General features: G+C 47.8%; 2 protein-coding genes and 2 non-coding genes across 4 annotated transcripts; all 4 read left to right on the top strand.

Moving 5' to 3' along the window:
- The first annotated feature begins 206 nt into the window (after positions 1 to 206).
- LOC149434540 (apoptosis-associated speck-like protein containing a CARD) lies at positions 207 to 5,543 on the top strand. Its single transcript, XM_089663658.1, has 2 exons — positions 207 to 364; positions 5,125 to 5,543. Exons 1-2 carry the CDS (start codon positions 358 to 360, stop codon positions 5,400 to 5,402), a joined length of 285 nt encoding a protein of 94 aa, XP_089519784.1. The 5' UTR covers positions 207 to 357; the 3' UTR covers positions 5,403 to 5,543.
- A 3,765-nt stretch (positions 5,544 to 9,308) lies between these two features.
- LOC149434539 (ubiquitin-conjugating enzyme E2 T-like) lies at positions 9,309 to 11,995 on the top strand. The gene has a single exon (XM_089663655.1). The coding sequence runs from the start codon at positions 9,568 to 9,570 to the stop codon at positions 10,120 to 10,122; it is 555 nt and encodes a 184-aa protein (XP_089519781.1). The 5' UTR covers positions 9,309 to 9,567; the 3' UTR covers positions 10,123 to 11,995.
- Positions 11,996 to 14,949: 2,954 nt separating this feature from the next.
- On the top strand, positions 14,950 to 15,021 carry TRNAC-GCA (transfer RNA cysteine (anticodon GCA)). Its single transcript has one exon. It is a non-coding gene; the product is annotated as a tRNA-Cys (tRNA).
- Positions 15,022 to 16,893: 1,872 nt separating this feature from the next.
- TRNAC-GCA (transfer RNA cysteine (anticodon GCA)) lies at positions 16,894 to 16,966 on the top strand. The gene has a single exon. It is a non-coding gene; the product is annotated as a tRNA-Cys (tRNA).
- Positions 16,967 to 17,482: the final 516 nt, after the last annotated feature.

Here is a 17,482-nt window from a genome sequence, read left to right as displayed (position 1 = left end):
AAATTCCTGTTCTGTCATACGTGTAGATGTGCATGCTTGCCCCGCCTCGTCCTGGTACACTGTATTATCCATGTCCGGCACTGGGGACACGGCGCACCACAGCTGTACCTGGACTAGAACCAGGGGGCCAAAACCAGTCTATCGGTTGTCAGTCTAGCACTCCTGCAGGTTTGGGATGGTAGCTGCAGGCTGTTTGCTGAGAAGGAAGTAGCAATGTCGGCCATGTAAGGGTTACCAGACCTTCCCGTCATGTCAGCACAATGTTACTTTCAGTTTCCTACATGAGATTTTCACTTCCTTATACAGACGTATTCAGCTTTACGCGCCGAGATCCTGATCACGGACAGATCCCCGGTCATGGCTGGTAAGTACAAGGGACGCCTGCAAGGGATTCCCCCTTTAAGTACTAGACTTCAATGAAAGGTTCTGATAGGTCAGTTAGGCAGACCTGGCTTTGTTCCCCCGGCGGATGACACTTCCTACCAGGGTGTCTTCACAGAACCGCATGTGGAAATGAAACGTTAGTGATCGCCGGCCTCGGTTCTTCAAAGAGAAACGCGTGTTTTGTCCCCCCATTAGGCCTCACGCACATTATAAAAACGCTATAAAAACGCCAGTAGCGTGAGCTTAGAATGCTGCAATTAAAAAATGAGTTTTTTTGCGTTTTTGCATTAGCTTTTTTCAGCATTTTTTTTAGTGTTTTTCAGCATTTACGTCTTTAAGCAAAATTATACCCCCACAAAATCTTCAGGCTCAAAAACACTCAAAAACGCCACATAGCCACGTTTTTTAGAGTTTTCCAACTGTTATCAGCGGTTTTCATCTTTTAATCGGCAGCTAAAACAACTGCTCTAGAAAAAACGGCAGTAGCGTGAGCTGTAGAATATTGCATGAAAAACGTGCGTTTTGTCGCATTTTCATTCGTTTTTTTCAGCGGTTTGTAGTGTTTTTCAGTGTTTGTGTCTTTAAGCAAAATTATACTCCCACATAATCTTCAGGTTCAAAAACCCTCAACAACGCCACGGTTTTTAAGAGTTTTTCAGCTTTTAATCGGCGTTAGAGCATTTTTACAGCTAAAACAACTCCTCTTGAAACTCTATTTCTGGGTTTTTAAAAATGGCAGTAGTGTTAGCTGTAGAATATTGCATTAAATACGTGTTTTTTTAATTTTTTCAGTGCTTTTTAGAGTCTTTCAACGTTTGCGTCTTTAAGCAAAATTATACAAAAATGCTCATAAACGCCGCATAGCCACGTTTTTGTTTTTTTTTTTAGAGTTTTTCAACTTTTATCAGTGGTTTTCAGCTTTTAATCGGCGTTAGAGCATTTTTACAGCTAAAAAAACTCCTCTTGGGTTTTTAAAACGGCAATAGCATTACCTGTAGAATATTATATTAAAAATGTGCATTTTGTCACATTTTTAATTAGCTTTTTTCAGCGTTTGCGTTTTTAAGCAAAATTCTACTCCCACAAACTCTTCAGGCTCAAAAACAATCAAAAACGCTGTATAGCCACTTTTTTTTTTTTTTTTAAGAGTTTTTCAATTTTTATCAGCATTTTTCATCAATCTTCAGCTTTTATTGGCATTTTAGTGTTTTTTACAGCTAAAAAAAGCTCCCCTTGAAACCCTATTTCTGGGTTTTTAAAAACGGCAGTAGCGTGAGCTGTAGAATATTACATTAAAAATGTGCGTTTTGTCACATTTTTTAATTCGCTTTTTTCAGCGTTTGCGTTTTTAAGCAAAATTCTACTCCCACAAACTCTTCAGGCTCAAAAACAATCAAAAACGCTGTATAGCCACTTTTTTTTTTAAGAGTTTTTCAATTTTTATCAGCTTTTTTCATCAATCTTCAGCTTTTATCGGCATTTTAGTGGTTTTTACAGCTAAAAAAAGCTCCCCTTGAAACCCTATTTCTGGGTTTTTAAAAATGGCAGTAGCGTGAGCTGTAGAATATTGCATTAAAAATGTGCGTTTTGTTGCATTTTTAGATTGCGTTTTTTAATTGTAACGTTTTGCGTCTTTAAGCAAAACTATACTCCCACAAAATCTTCAAGCTCAAAAACGCTCATAAATGCCACTTTTTTTTTTTTAAAGTTTTTCAGCTTTTATCGGCGTTAGAGCATTTTTACAGCTAAAAAAACATCCCTTTGAATCCCTATTTCCGTTTTTTTTAAAAACGTCAGTAGCATTAGCTGTAGAATATTGCATTAAAAACGTACGTTTTGTCATGTTTTTTGATTAGCCTTTTTCAGCGTTTTTTGTTTTTCAGCGTTTGCGTTTTTAAGCCAAATTATACTCCCACAAACTCTTTAGGCTCAAAAACGCTGCATAGCCACGTAGTTTTTGAGTTTTTCAACTTTTATCAGCGGTTTTCAGCATTTTTTTTAGCTTTTACTCGGTGTTAGAGCATTTTTACAGCTAAAAAAATCTCCTCTTGAAACCCTTTTTCTGGGTTTTTAAAAACGGCAGTAGCGTTAGCTGTAGAATATTGCATTAAAAACGTGCGTTTTGTCACGTTTTTTAATTAGGTTTTTTAGCGTTTTTTAGTGTTTGCATTTTTAAGCAAAATTATACTCACACAAAATCTTCAGGCTCAAGAACAATCAAAAACGCCGCAAAGCCACAGTTTTTTTTTTTTTTTTTTAGAGTTTTTCAACTTTTGACAATGTTTTTCAGCGATCTTCAGCTTTTATCGGCGTTAGAGCATTTTTACAGCTAAAACTCCTCTTGAAACCCTATTTTGGGGTTTTTTAAAACGACAGTAGCGCTAGCTGTAGAACATTGCATTAAAAACGTGCGTTTTGTTGCTTTTTTTTTATTAGCTTTTTTCAGCGTTTTTTTTTAGTGTTTTTCAGCGTTTGCGTTTTTAAGCAAAATTATACTCCAAAAAAATGGCTCCGGACGATTTTCGTGGTTCCTTCCCTTTTCGGTGATTGGGCATGTTGGAAAATCCATGAAAAATGACCGATTTTCGACTCCATGATGGTCAAATCGTACGATCGTTTTTCCGAAAAGAATATGCGCCATGAGCCGCGACCTGGAAGGAACAGAAATGTCGCCGGTTATATGGGGAGAACTTTATGACTCGGTCAGTCGATAATCAAAATCAATGATGGCGCCATCGGATTACCGAGCCAACGACGTTTCCGATTTTCGGATGAAAAATTGTTGGGAGTTGGAACCACGTATGGCCTGTATAAGAGTGAATGCTGCGGCCATACGCCTACAAAAGAGCCGCAGATCTGTGTGCGTCGCTGGAAAGCGTGGATTTGCGCACATTCTTGCAACAGACAAATGTGAATGTTGGCTTCACTGATGAGCTGTAATAAATTTGGAAACAAAACCAGTTGTGCAAATGTTGTGAGACTTAAAAAAAATTACAACTACCTTTTAACATTTTTTTTAAAAAAATCGGTGCAGCTACTCCCACCTTCTGGGTCACCCCGAGTCTCTGCCTCTACCCACCTTCCAACAGTGCCCCTTGCTTCTGCCCCCTACCCACCTACAAGTACCGCCCCTTCTACAGGATGTAAAACCAAGGATCATGTTGTGGTGCTACGTAATGTGTATGAAGTTTGTTAGTGATCCCCTACAGCCAGAAACCATAGATCCCTTACAGCCACTAACAATATGTCACCCAGCAACAATAGATCCATCAGCAACATTAGACCCTTCCTGCAACAACAGATCCCTCAGCAACAATATCTTCCTCAGTAACAACAGATCCCCCTGCAACAATAGACTCTCCCAGCAACAATATCTCCCCCTGCAACAAAAGAACCTCCCAGCAACAATATAGCCACCAGCAACAATAGATCCCTCATCAACAATAACAATAGATTCCTTAGCAAAAATATCTCCCCAGCAACAACATATCCTCCCAGTAGATCCCTCATGAACAATTATTTCCCCAACAACAATAGATCCCCCTGCACCAATAGACCCTCCCAGCAACAATAGATCCCTCAGCAACAATAGATTTCTCTGCAGCAATAGAGCCTCCCAGTAACAATAGATCCCTTAGCAAAAATATCTCAACAACATACCCTCCCAGTAACAATAGATCCATCAGCAACAATAGACCCTCCCAGCAACAATAGATCTCCCTGGGACAATAGACCCTCCCAGCAATAATAGATCCATCAGCAACAATAGATCCCCCTGGGGCAATAGACCCTCCCAGCAACAATAGATCCTCCCAGTAACTATAGATCCCTCAGCAACAATAGACCCTCCTAGCAACAATAGACCATCCTAGCAACCATAGACCCTACCAGCAGCAATAGATTCCTCTGCAACAATAGATCACTCTGTAACAAGACCCTCTCAGCAACAATAGATCGCTCAGCAACAATATCTCCCCCTGCAACAAAAGACCCTCCCAGCAAAAAACAATCCCTCAGCAACAATATCTCCCCCTGCAACAATAGATCTCTCAGTAACACTAGGACCTCCCAGCAACAATAGCTTCCACAGCAACAAGAGATCCCCCTGCAACAATAGACCATCCTAGCAACAATAGATCCCTCTGTAACAAGACCATCCCAGCAACAATAGATCCTCCCAGCAACAGTAGATCCCCTTGTAACAATATCTCCCCCAGTGACAATAGATCCCCATGCAACAACAGACCCTATCAGCAACAATAGATCCCTCTACAACAATAGACCTCTCAGCAACAATAGATCCCTCTGCAACAATAGACCCTTTCGGCAACAGTAGATCCCCTTGCAACAAAATATCCCTCCAGCAACAATAAACCCCCACCAGCAACAATAGATCCCTCATCAGCCAGCATCAACAGACCCTCCAGCAGTCGGAAACAATGGATTACTCCCTCAAAAGTAGAACCCTCGCAGCAACAACTGAACCCCCCCACAGCAACAATAGATCCCCAACAGGGACAATAGAACCCAAAAAGCCAGGATTAATAGACCCTCCATCACACCCCAGCAGCCCTTGCCATTACATATAGTTATGGAGGTGCCGGAACTGCATTCCCCCGCGTTCCGGCTGAAGCTACATAGAAAGGTATGGTGGGCGTAGCTGTGATCACCGTCCTATGAAAAGTTGAACAGTGGAGTTCTCCTTTAATGTCAGCACTGCCGCTCTCCCTCCATTCACAGACGGCAGGCACTTTGTGGACAGACATCGGGAGGCTCTGATCAGTCGGATGTACACCGTGGAGGGAGTCTTAGATGGTCTTCTAGAAGAGAATCTGCTGAACCACGAACAGTACGACCGCGTGCGGTGCCAGAGGACGTCGCAGGAGAAGATGAGGGAGCTGTACAGCTACATGCGAGGCTGGGGGGACAACCACAAGGACCGATTATACAACTGTCTACTAAAAAACAACAAGCCGCTCATTGAAGACCTGAAGGACCGAGAACGTGCTCCGAACTAACCGCACTCGGCCCAATTGTATGACGTGTTCCCGGGACCAGCGGCAGGAGTCCACCGCGTGGGACCATCGGTGACACACAGACCCCTCACTGACTGCCTTTGTACCTTTGTGGCTGATATAAAATAATATTTCTAGTACAAAGTATGGCGTCAAGTTATTTAAAATGAAAAAAAGGCTTTTAAATATATGAAAAAAATGAAAAATGGGTAAAAAAAGCTATTTGGGGTTATAAAGGAACAACTTTTATTAAAAGACATGAAATATGAACAAAGCATATCCCTCTATAGTGTGCACTTGTCTCAGTCCAGAGCACTACCTGTCATTTCTGGCTGCTGCCTCCTTCCTCTGCTGTCACTACTGACAGGTTTTCCTGACACCAAGAGAATAATGGTGACAGGGGAGGGACCTCCAGCAGATTGACAGCCTCAGGGCTGTGTGGAGGGGGTGTGTCCCTTTCCTTCCAATCAGCTCTCAGAGCTGAGCTCTGCAAAGTGTAAGGCAGGCCATACGAAAAATCGGTCGTTGCTGGCAGTGATGCTGCCACCAATGTGCACGAAAAGCCGTTTTCCGTGGATTTTCCAACATGACCAATAAAAATAAATGAGATCGACGAAAAACGGCCGCTGGGCTGGCCCCACTAACGTCGTGATTATCGGCCGATTTTTCATGCGGACGAAAATTCGGCCAATAAACAACCCGTCTATGGCCTGCATAACTTCAGCTCCCCACCCTCTTTTTTCTGAACCCTCAGACAAGCTTTATAAAGTCTGCTCTTTGAATGGCTGTAAAGAAGATTGCAGATAAACAGGTACAACTTATGTAGGAGGATTTGTTTCATTGATGTGTATCACCTGAGGCCAGTTACTTTACAACCACTTTAAAGGGTTAGTTTACCCGTACAGAAAAAAAAAAATGTAAATGTGAACACTGGATACCCTCCCCAACCCCCCTAGGTCCTGGCTGTACTTACCTTCGGGGGTTGCCAAGCTGTCAGCACCCCCAAAACCGTTCTAGATTTCCAGGGATTTGATATTCTCTCTCTTCTACTTCCGGGATGGACAAGATCAATTCACTGCGACGGGGCTGGCCAATCAGAATCAATCTGGTCGATCCTGGAAGCACTGCTTGGGGAAGAGCCAGGATTTCAAATCCCTGGATTGCTGGAGCTGCTGCGGGGGTGCTGACAGTTTGGCAACCCCTGAAAGGAAGTGCAGTGGGGACCGGCGGGTGGGGAGGGTAATGTTACTGAGCAGCAATGAGGATGGATTGTCCAGTATGGACACCCCGCCCTTAGTGTCACCTGAGGTGGGCGGTTTGCACAATAACAGCCAATGAAGCTGCATGGCTCCGCTACCAGTGTCCTAGCAACCAGCTTAGTAACGCCTTACTGTGTATACAAGGTAATGTTACCGAGTTGCAGCGAGGACTGATTTCCACTATGGATGTGTTGCCTGAGGCAGACAGCTTTGCCGCCATAACAACCAATGGCGCTGTGTGCCTAGCCGCCAGTGGCCTAGCAACCGGTTCAGTAATGCAGCGCTGTGTATACAGGATAATGATACTGAGCAGCAATGAGGATAGCTTGTCCAGTATGGACACCTCGGCCTTAGTGTCATCTGAGGTGGGTGGTTTTGCCACCATAACAACCAATGATACTGCGTGGTTCAGCTGCCAGTCTCCTAGCAACCGGCTTAGCAACACTGCATTGTGTATACAGGGTAATTTTACAGAGTTGCAGCGAGGACAGATTGTCCAATATGGAACTCCGGCCCTAGTGTTGCCTGAGGTGGATGGTTTTCTGCCATAACAACCAATGGCGCTGTGTGCCTAGACACCAGTGGCCTAGCAACCAGTTCAGTAATGCTGCGCTGTGAATACAGAATAATGATACTGAGCAGCAATGAGGGTGGATTGTCCGGTATGAACACCCGGCCTTAGTGTCACCTGAGGTGTACAGTTTTGCCACCCTAACAACCAATGATGCTCCATGGCTTCACTGCCAGTGTCCTAGCAACCAGCTTAGTAACACCTTTCTGTGTATACAAAGAAATGTTACCAAGCTGCAGCGAGGACTGATTTCCACTATGGATTAGTGATGTCTAAGGCAGACGACTTTGCCGCCATAACAACCAATGGTGCTGTGTGCCTAGCCGTCAGTGGCCTAGCAACCAGTTCAGTAATGCTGCGCTGTGTATACAGGATAATGATACTGAGCAGCAATGAGGATGGACTGTCCGGTACGGACACCTAGGCCTTATTGCCACCCTCACAACCAAAGACGCTGCATGGCTCTGCTGCCAGTGTCCTAGCAACCAGCTTCGTAACACCTTACTGTGTATGCAGGCTGTTACTGAACTGCAACAAGGAGAGATTGTCCACTATGGAACTCCAGTCTTAATGTTGCATGAGGCAGACAGCTTTGCCGCCATAACAACCAATGACGCTGTGTGCCTAGCCGCCAGTGGCCTAGCAACCAATTCAGTAATGCTGCTCTGTGTATACAGGATAATGATACTGAGCAGCAATGAGGATGGACACCCCACCATTTGTATCACCTGAGGTGGACAGTTTTGCTGCGATAACAACCAGTGTCGTAGTGTGGCTCAGCCTCTAGTGTCCTAGTGAACAGGTGTTGTACCGTCTCCTGCTTTACGCCATTCACCCCCCCCCCCGCACTAGTACACCGCAGCGGCATGCATTGCACGTGGTTGCAGGGTGCTTTCAGAGCGGCTGTTTATTTGTATGGGTTGCGTTTGGCGGGGAGTGGCAGAGGGTAGAAGTCTTGCCGCAAAGCAATGCATCGCTGCCACACCCCTGGCTGCTACCTTTGTAGCTAAAGGGGGCAGCAGTTAGGGGGCGGTAAATGCACCCAACCAAATGGGAAGAACGAGCCTGTAGTTGATGTGCAACTTTTTATGACACCCCAACACATCTCCTATAGACGTGCTGTAGTGTAACACGTGCTACCTGTATGTTGTCAGGGAAACATATATTGTACATGTGTGTGTACTCCACTGCACTGGCAGATCATTCCAGGGATGGACTGTCACTGATCATTCCAGGGAGCCAGCAACACATGGAAGATGGGAATGAGCCCAGGGCAGCCTGCCGCGTCATAACTGGGCCCCAGGGCAGCCTGCCGCTTCATAACTGGGCCCCAGGGCAGGCTGCCGCTTCATAACTGGGCCCCAGGGCAGGCTGCCGCTTTATAACTGGGCCCCAGGGCAGCCTGCCGCTTCATAACAGGGCCCCAGAGCAGCCTGCCGCTTTATAACTGGGCCCCAGGGCAGCCTGCCGCTTCATAACTGGGCCCCAGGGCAGCCTGCCGCTTCATAACAGGGCCCCAGGGCAGCCTGCCGCTTCATAACTGGGCCCCAGGGCAGCCTGCCGCTTCATAACTGGGCCCCAGGGCAGCCTGCCGCTTCATAACTGGGCCCCAGGGCAGCCTGCCGCTTCATAACTGGGCCCCAGGGCAGCCTGCCGCTTTATAACTGGGCCCCAGGGCAGCCTGCCGCTTTATAACTGGGCCCCAGGGCAGCCTGCCGCTTTATAACTGGGCCCCAGGGCAGCCTGCTGCTTTATAACTGGGCCCCAGGGCAGGCTGCCGCTTCATAACTGGGCCCTAGGGCAGGCTACTGCTCTATAACTGGGCCCCTCAGCCTGCCACTTTATAACTGGGCCCCAGGGCAGCCTGCTGTTGCAGTGTGATCTCGTTATGGTCATATAAAAAAAACTTTATTGATCACTGCACACACTCTGTTCACTGTCACTATGGAAAAAGGGAGCGGCTCAGGTAACTAGGGAGGCGTCATGCAATTCTCCTCCCGCCAAAACTGTAATCAGCATTTCCGCGCGACAAGCTCCAGAGCAGAGCGGGTTGCGCGAGATACACTGGTTACAGTTTTGGCGGGAGGGGAATCACATGGTCGCATGCGCACATTATGAGTGGCCGCTCCGGTTATATTCCGCTCTTCACTTATTGGACGCTCCGGGCACATGCTTCGCTCTGATTGGCCGCTTCGGTCACATGCCCCGTTCATTGGCCTCTCCGGCCATCTGTCCCCGCTGATTGGCCTCTTCGTCAAACACCCCCGCTCGGATTGGCTGTCCCGCCAGGCGCGATCCCCGAAGCTCGGTTCTCCTGAAGGCAGTGTGCGGACCGGAGATGCAGCGGCAGTCTCGTCTGAAACGGGAGCTCCAGCTCCTCAGCACCGAGCCGCCCTCGGGCGTCAGCTGCTGGCAGTCGGGGGACCGGATAGATGAGCTCCGGGCTCAGGTGGTGGGTTCCGCCGGGTCCCCGTACGAGGGCGGAGTGTTCAGCCTGGAGATCGCCGTGCCGGAGCGCTACCCGTTCGAGCCGCCCCGGGTGCACTTCGTCACCCCCATCTACCACCCGAACATCGACTCGGCCGGACGCATCTGCCTGGACATCCTAAAGCCGCCGCCGAAGGGCGCCTGGAGACCGGCGCTGAGCCTCTCCTCCGTCCTCACCTCCATCCAGCTCCTGATGAGTGAGCCCAACCCCGAGGACCCGCTGATGGCCGACATCGCCCGGGAGTACAAGTACCACCGAGTCACCTACACCGCTACCGCCCGGAGCTGGACCGACAAGCATGCCGGGGGAGCCACACACAAGAGGGCGGGACCCGAGAGGGAGGAGCCCAGCAAGAGGGCCTGCCTGGGGGAGGAGCGGGGTGACGTCAAGGGGCGGACTGAGTGACCGGCTGGGGGTGGAGACTCGCTCTGACACTTGCGCCGCGAGGAAGTCACATGACTGTTGTCCCCACGTGACTCCACAGCTAAATATTCCAACTGCCCTCTGATGGTGTCCCCGCCCCCCACCCTGAGTGATGTCACAGGTGGGGCCCCAACCTTCCACATCCCCCTCTGATGGTGTCCCCGCCCCTACCCTGAGTGATGTCACAGGTGGGGCCCCAACCTTCCACATCGCCCTCTGATGGTGTACCCATCCCCCACCCTGAGTGATGTCACAGGTGGGGCCCCAACCTTCCACATCCCCCTCTGATGGTGTCCCCACCCTCACCCTGAGTGATGTCATGGGGGTCCCAACATTCCTCTCTGATGGTGACCCCACCGTGAGTGATGGACTGACCTGATGTAACAGGAGGGGCCCCAACATTCCACATCCCCTCTGATGGTGTCTCCGCGTGCCACCCTGAGTGATGTCATGGGGGGGCACCCAACATTCCACATCCCTCTCTGATGGTGTCCCTGCCCCCCACCTTGAGTGATGTCACGTGGGGGCACCAACATTCCACATTCCCCTGTAATGATGTCCTTGCCCCCCACGAGTGATGTCGCAGGGGGTCCCCAACCTTCCACATCCCCCTGTGATGGTGTCTCTGCCCTGAGTGATGTCATGGGGGGGGGTCCCCAACCTTCCACATCCCCCTGTGATGGTGTCTCTGCCCTGAGTGATGTCATGGGGGGGGCCCAACATTCCACATCCCCTCTGATGGTGACTCTGCCCTGAGTGATGTCATGGGGGGGGCCCAACATTCCACATCCCCCTGTGATGGTGTCTCTGCCCTGAGTGATGTCATGGGGGGGGGGGTCCCCAACCTTCCACATCCCCCTGTGATGGTGTCTCTGCCCTGAGTGATGTCATGGGGGGTCCCCCACCTTCCACATCCCCCTCTGATGGTGTCCCCTCCCTGAGTGATGGACTGAACTCTGATGTCACACCGAGAATCTCCAGTTATGTGTCCAAAGCTTTAATAAGCAATCTCCCAGTTCCAGCAAGAGTGACGTTTGGAGTCTCGCAGGGCCCCTTCATCAGGCATGTGTGCTGGTGACGTTCTTCCCACCTGAGTGTTTTCGGTTCCAGCCATTGGTCGCTTCAGCACCCACTTACTCCTACAGCTTTTTTTTTTTTTAAGAAAGCGCAGGATCGTCTTATCTTGGCTGTCTGGTCACATGATCAGAAAGGTGGCACTCGGGACCTTTCCGGGAGCACGCAGGGCGCACACTCTCAGCATGTCTGTTTACGTTTGGCACACAAATATTCGGCGTCACGGGTCAGCGGCTGAGGCCGAATATTTGTGTACCATTGATGCCCACAGGTTGAGTCAGTGCTCCCCTCCTCTTGAAAATGCTTGTTGCCTGGCTGTCCGGCAGACTCTCTTGTTTCATTACATTGAATCCACGAATAGTTTGCACCCTGCGCTCCTGACATCACAGTGTAAAGGCTGATGGTTACGAATGTGACATTACAGGAACGGTTTTCCCTCTGAACGGACGGCCGGTGGATGAATGTATATCGGTGACACAAATATTTTATTGATGGTTTATTAAATGTTAATTTATATTCCTGCAGCGTTTGCAGTGCAGAACATTTGTGTGTTTTCTGTTCACAACATTCACAGATAATTGTGTCCTGCCTTAATGAGGTTGTTATAGGTGGACCTCTGTTGGGTGGTTTGCTATTGTTTCCATTCTTTCTCCACTCTTCTTTTTCATGTCATCTGTCTGGTTTCCTTCCTGCTTTGAGTTCTTATTTTTGTGTCATGTACCCCAGAGTTAAGCAATCTTCAAAATAAAGTGAGAGGAAAAAAGCTTCACAATGTCACAAATGTGTGTTTGTTTTTTGTGGGGTTTTTACTAGTTGTGATACCGATAGATGTGAACTAAGCAACTTGGAAGCTGTGTTGTGCCATCTATGGAACCCCCATTAACATATATGTTGTGTAGGGGTGGTGCTCCGTGGTGTTAAAAGGTAAAAAGCATATACAAACAGTCTTCTTTCCTTGTCAGCTCGGGCGTACAGTACAGCCATCCCGATCAGTGTGCTTACAGTGAAGCACCACCCCCTGCCTCCTCGTAAAACACTCCCTACACAGTTAACCCTTTGATTACCCCCTCATATTAACCCCTTCCTGCCCAGTGTCATTAGTACAGTGTCAGTGCTTTTTATTAGTACCGATCACTGTATTGGTGTCATTGGGATGTCAGTGACACCAAGTCAGTTCCCCCCCCCCCCCCCCAGTGTCAGAATGCCCACTGCAGTCCTGCCATAAGTTGCTGATCGCCGCCATTACTAGTATAAAAAAAAAAATTAAAATTACAGTATATATACTACCATTTGTAAACGCGATAACGTTTACACAAACCAATTAATTTACACGTATTTGGATTTTTTTTTTTTAGCAAAGACACGGAGCAGAATACGTTTTGGCCTAAATTTATGACAAAATTTGATTTTTGAAAAAAACATTTTACTGGACATGTTTAATAGCAAAAAGTCCAAAATATAGTTTTTTCCTTAAAATTGTTAGTCTTTTTTTGCTTATTGCGCAAAAAATAAACGCAGAGGCGATCAAATACCACCGAAAGAAAGCTCTATTCTTGGGAAAAAAAGGACGGGTGCAGTGTTGCATGACCGCGCAATTATCAGTCAAAATAACGAAGCGCCGTAACAAAAAATGGCCTTGTCAGGAAGGGGGGGGGGGGGAATCCTCTGGAGAGCAAGGGGTTAACAAAAAAAAAAGTTATCGGTGCGCCTAACCCAAGCCATCCGAATGGGATTTTGTTTTAGCAAAGACATGTCGCATAATACATTTTGGCCTAAATTGATGACGAGAATTGACTTTTTGATTTTAATGTTTGGCCTTTTTTTTTTTTGTTTAGATCACAAAAAATAAAAAAAACCCCAGTGGTGATCAAATACCACCAAAAGAAAATTCTATCTGTGTGAAAAAAAATATATATATTTAATTTGGGTACAGCGTTGCATGACCACACAATTGCTGCATAAATGTCCTGGTCATGAAGGGGGTAAAACATTTTGGAGGTGAAGTGGGTAAGCTATGGGCCAAATACATGTCTGAAATACTCCGTTCTGTGTCGGTAAAATGATCCAAACTGTTGGGTTTAATAACAGGTTATCATGTCCTAGTCCAGGGGTGGGCAAACTTTTTGACTTGAGGGCCGCAATGGGTTCATATATTGGACCCGGGGGCCGGACCAAGAGTAGATGAATGATGTGTATGTGTCATCCATAGTAAGTATAGTAATATTCCCCCATAGTAAGCATAGTAATTAATCCCCCATATAGTAATTCATCCCCCATAGTAATTCATCCCCCATATAGTAATTCATCCCCCATATAGTAATTCATCCCCCATAGTAATTCATCCCCCATATAGTAATTCATCCACCACATAGTAATTAATCCCCCATATAGTAATTCATCCCCCATATAGTAATTAATCCCCCATATAGTAATTAATCCCCCATAGTAATTCATCCCCCCTATAGTAATTCATCCCCCATATAGTAATTCATCCCCCATAGTAATTCATCCCCCATAGTAATTCATCCCCCATAGTAATTCATCCACCATATAGTAATTCATCCCCCATAGTAATTCATCCCCCCTATAGTAATTCATCCCCCCTATAGTAATTCATCCCCCATAGTAATTCAACCACATAGTAATTCATCCCCCCTATAGTAATTCATCCCCCCTATAGTAATTCATCCCCCATAGTAATTCATCCCCCATATAGTAATTCATCCCCCATAGTAATTCATCCCCCACATAGTAATTAATCCCCCATATAGTAATTCATCCCCCATAGTAATTCATCCCCCATAGTAATTCATCCCCCATATAGTAATTCATCCACCACATAGTAATTAATCCCCCATATAGTAATTCATCCCCCATATAGTAATTAATCCCCCATATAGTAATTAATCCCCCATAGTAATTCATCCCCCCTATAGTAATTCATCCCCCATATAGTAATTCATCCCCCATAGTAATTCATCCCCCATAGTAATTCATCCCCCATAGTAATTCATCCACCATATAGTAATTCATCCCCCATAGTAATTCATCCCCCCTATAGTAATTCATCCCCCCTATAGTAATTCATCCCCCATAGTAATTCAACCACATAGTAATTCATCCCCCATATAGTAATTCATCCCCCCTATAGTAATTCATCCCCCATAGTAATTCATCCCCCATATAGTAATTCATCCCCCCTATAGTAATTCATTCCCCATGTCCCCCCTGTGTCAATTCACTTACCTTTGCTCCGCACGTTCCTCTTGTTCCCGCGCCGTTCCGGTGTAGCATGAAAATCTGTCTCCTATGAGGATCTGTCCCCCTCGACGTATCTGCGCATGTGCCAGTTTCAGGCATTAGCAGCCGATCGGCGATCTCCGGCACATGCGCAGATACGTCGAGGGGGGACAAATCTTCATAGGAAAACAGGGCGGACTGTGAGAGGAACCTAGCGGGAGCCTAGCTCCGCGGGCCGGATTAAAAGGTCCGCCGGGCCGTAGTTTGCCCATTGCTGTCCTAGTCTGATGACACTGGAGTGTCGCACCTGATTGGCTGCTGTAAAATGCTACAGCTTTGCCTTTTCTTTTTTTTTTTTCTTTTGCTTTTTTTTGCCTTTTTCTTTTTTTTGCTTTTAAGTGAAGTTATGTAAAGTTCTCTGTAAGTGGAAAGATGTTTTGAAGAGTAGTACCTATACTATGTTTTGTTTTTCCTAGGACACTTTCTTTCATGCAGGGGGGTATAGCTCAGTGGTAGAGCATTCGACTGCAGATCGAGAGGTCCCCGGTTCAAATCCGGGTGCCCCCTGGAACATTTTGCCGGGGAATAAAATCTAACAGATTGCCTAGTACAGGGGTGGGCAACTGTGGCCCTCCAGCTGCTGGTGAACTACAAGTCCCTTCATGCCTCTGCCTTTGGGAGGAGTCATGCTTGTAACAGTTTTGCAATGCCTCATGGGACTTGTAATTCTACAACAGCTGGAGGGCCACAGTTGCCCACCCCTGGCCCAGTAAAAACACATTACTGTGCGTGCAAAATACATAGCTCGGCACACAGTTAACCCCTTGATTGCCCCAGATGTTTAACCCCTTCCCAGCCAGTGTCATTACTACAGTGACAGTGTATATTTTCAGTCCTCGCACACGGGACGTTTTTACAGCGGCTGTTTTTGGCTTTTGATGTTTTTTTCTACAGCCAGTAAACCCCTCCAGCATGTTCTCCTATGCAGGGACGGACAGACCATTTGGAAACTCAGGCACTGCCCGAGGGCCCGGGGTCAGTTGGGGGCCCCATCAGATGCCCCTGGTACCTTTTTCATAGGCTTTTTTGAGTTTGGGCAAGGGCACAGGGGCCCCATGATCCCCTATTGCCCAGGGGCCCCATGAGTTGTCAGTCTGCCCCTGATCCTATGTGTCCATCCCCAGCATGTTATCCTATGTGTTCATCCTCAGCGTGTTCTCCTATGTGTCCATCCCCGGCGTGTTATCCTGTGTGTCCATCCCCGGCGTGTTCTCCTATGTGTCCATCCCCGGCGTGTTCTCCTACGTGTCCATCCCCGGCGTGTTCTCCTACGTGTCCATCCCCGGCGTGTTCTCCTACGTGTCCATCCCCGGCGTGTTCTCCTACGTGTCCATCCCGGGTGTGTTATCCTGGACTGGAAGGGGGGAAAGTGTCCGGATTGGAAGGGGGTGAAAGTGTCCGGACTGGAAGGGGGTGAAAGTGTCTGATCTGGAAGGGGGTGAAAGTGTCCGGACTGGAAGGGGGTGAAAGTGTCCGGACAGGAAGGGGGTGAAAGTGTCCGGACCGGAAGGGGGTGAAAGTGTCCGGACCGGAAGGGGGGGAAAGCGTCCGGACCGGAAGGGGGGGGAAAGCGTCCGGACCGGAAGGGGGGGGAAAGCGTCCGGACCGGAAGGGGGGGGAAAGCGTCCGGATGGGAAGGGGGGTGAAAGCGTCCGGACCGGAAGGGGGGGGGAAAGCGTCCGGACCGGAAGGGGGGGAAAGCGTCCGGACCGGAAGGGGGGGGAAAGCGTCCGGACGGGAAGGGGGGTGAAAGCGTCCGGACGGGAAGGGGGGGAAAGCGTCCGGACTGGAAGAGGGGGAAAGCGTCCGGACTGGAAGTGGGGGGGAAAGCGTCCGGACTGGAAGTGGGGGGGAAAGCGTCCGGACTGGAAGGGGGGGGGAAAGCGTCCGGACTGGAAAGGGGGGGAAAGCGTCCGGACGGGAAGGGGTTAAAAAACGCTTCTAAACGCAAACGCACATAAACACGTTATGCAAACGCGGCTAAACAGACGTTTTTTTACCTACGTTTTCCAGCAGTCAGTTTCCATGGCGGTGTACATCGGCCCGAGAGCTGTGCCCCAAATACATATTTGATCAGTGAATGAAATGGTACAAATTCCTTCATTAGATAACAGGTTAGCATTAGTCTGATTATACAGAACTGCTGAAAGAAATCCTGCTTGGCTGCACGTGACATCATTGTGACATCATTGTGACATCATTGTTACATCATTGTGACATCATTGCTCTTGGCACCTTTTCTTTTTTTTTCCAGTAACTTCCACTGCACCTTGTTGGTCTAATTTCCTCTGTAAATAGAAACCTGAGACAATAGGACTTTGAGAACTTTGAAACCGTCTTGTCACCTTTACCTGTTTTGTTCCACAGGTGACATAGGAAGGGGGTATAGCTTCAGTGGTAGAGCATTCGACTGCAGATCGAGAGGTCCCCGGTTCAAATCCGGGTGCCCCCTGAGAATTTTTGGACATTTTTTTTGTTTGCCAAAAATTTCAAGAAAGCAAATGTGTGGGGATCGTCACAAATACAGTTCACAAGCCTCGAGATTGTCAGATTAATAGGAGTAGGATAGAAAAAAACAAACAAATATAAGGTGGAAATGAATATCTGATTTTATATTTTGACCATAAATACTATTTAAGTGGAGCTCTGCAGGGCTACTGGAGCAGAGAGTGCCGCAAGGGGGGGTAACCCCACCCACCAATACGGTGCGTTGATACTTCATTACAGATGGGGGAGGGGACCACAGACAGTGGGGTTCAGTGGATAAGGAGGTTTTCTAGTAACTAAACCCTGCTCCAGCCTCTTATTTGTCACCACTGACCAGCAGTATGGGGGGGGGGGTGCACTTCACTGACCAGCAGTATGGGGGGCACTTCACTGACCAGCAGTATGGGGGGGGGCACTTCACTGACCGGCAGTATGGGGGGGGCACTTCACTGACCGGCAGTATGGGGGGGGACACTTCACT

Source organism: Staurois parvus, unplaced genomic scaffold (assembly GCF_062004578.1).
Source record: "Staurois parvus isolate SC_StPar_1 unplaced genomic scaffold, SC_StPar_1.0 ptg001741l, whole genome shotgun sequence".
Classification (NCBI taxonomy): domain Eukaryota; kingdom Metazoa; phylum Chordata; class Amphibia; order Anura; family Ranidae; genus Staurois; species Staurois parvus.
Note: the sequence above shows the minus strand (reverse complement) of the source record. Positions and strands in the feature narration are given on the sequence as shown.

Bases quoted from the DNA above. Each gene is read 5' to 3' on its own strand.
- LOC149434539 (XM_089663655.1), top strand. From the start codon at position 9,568: ATGCAGCGGCAGTCTCGTCTGAAACGGGAGCTCCAGCTCCTCAGCACC.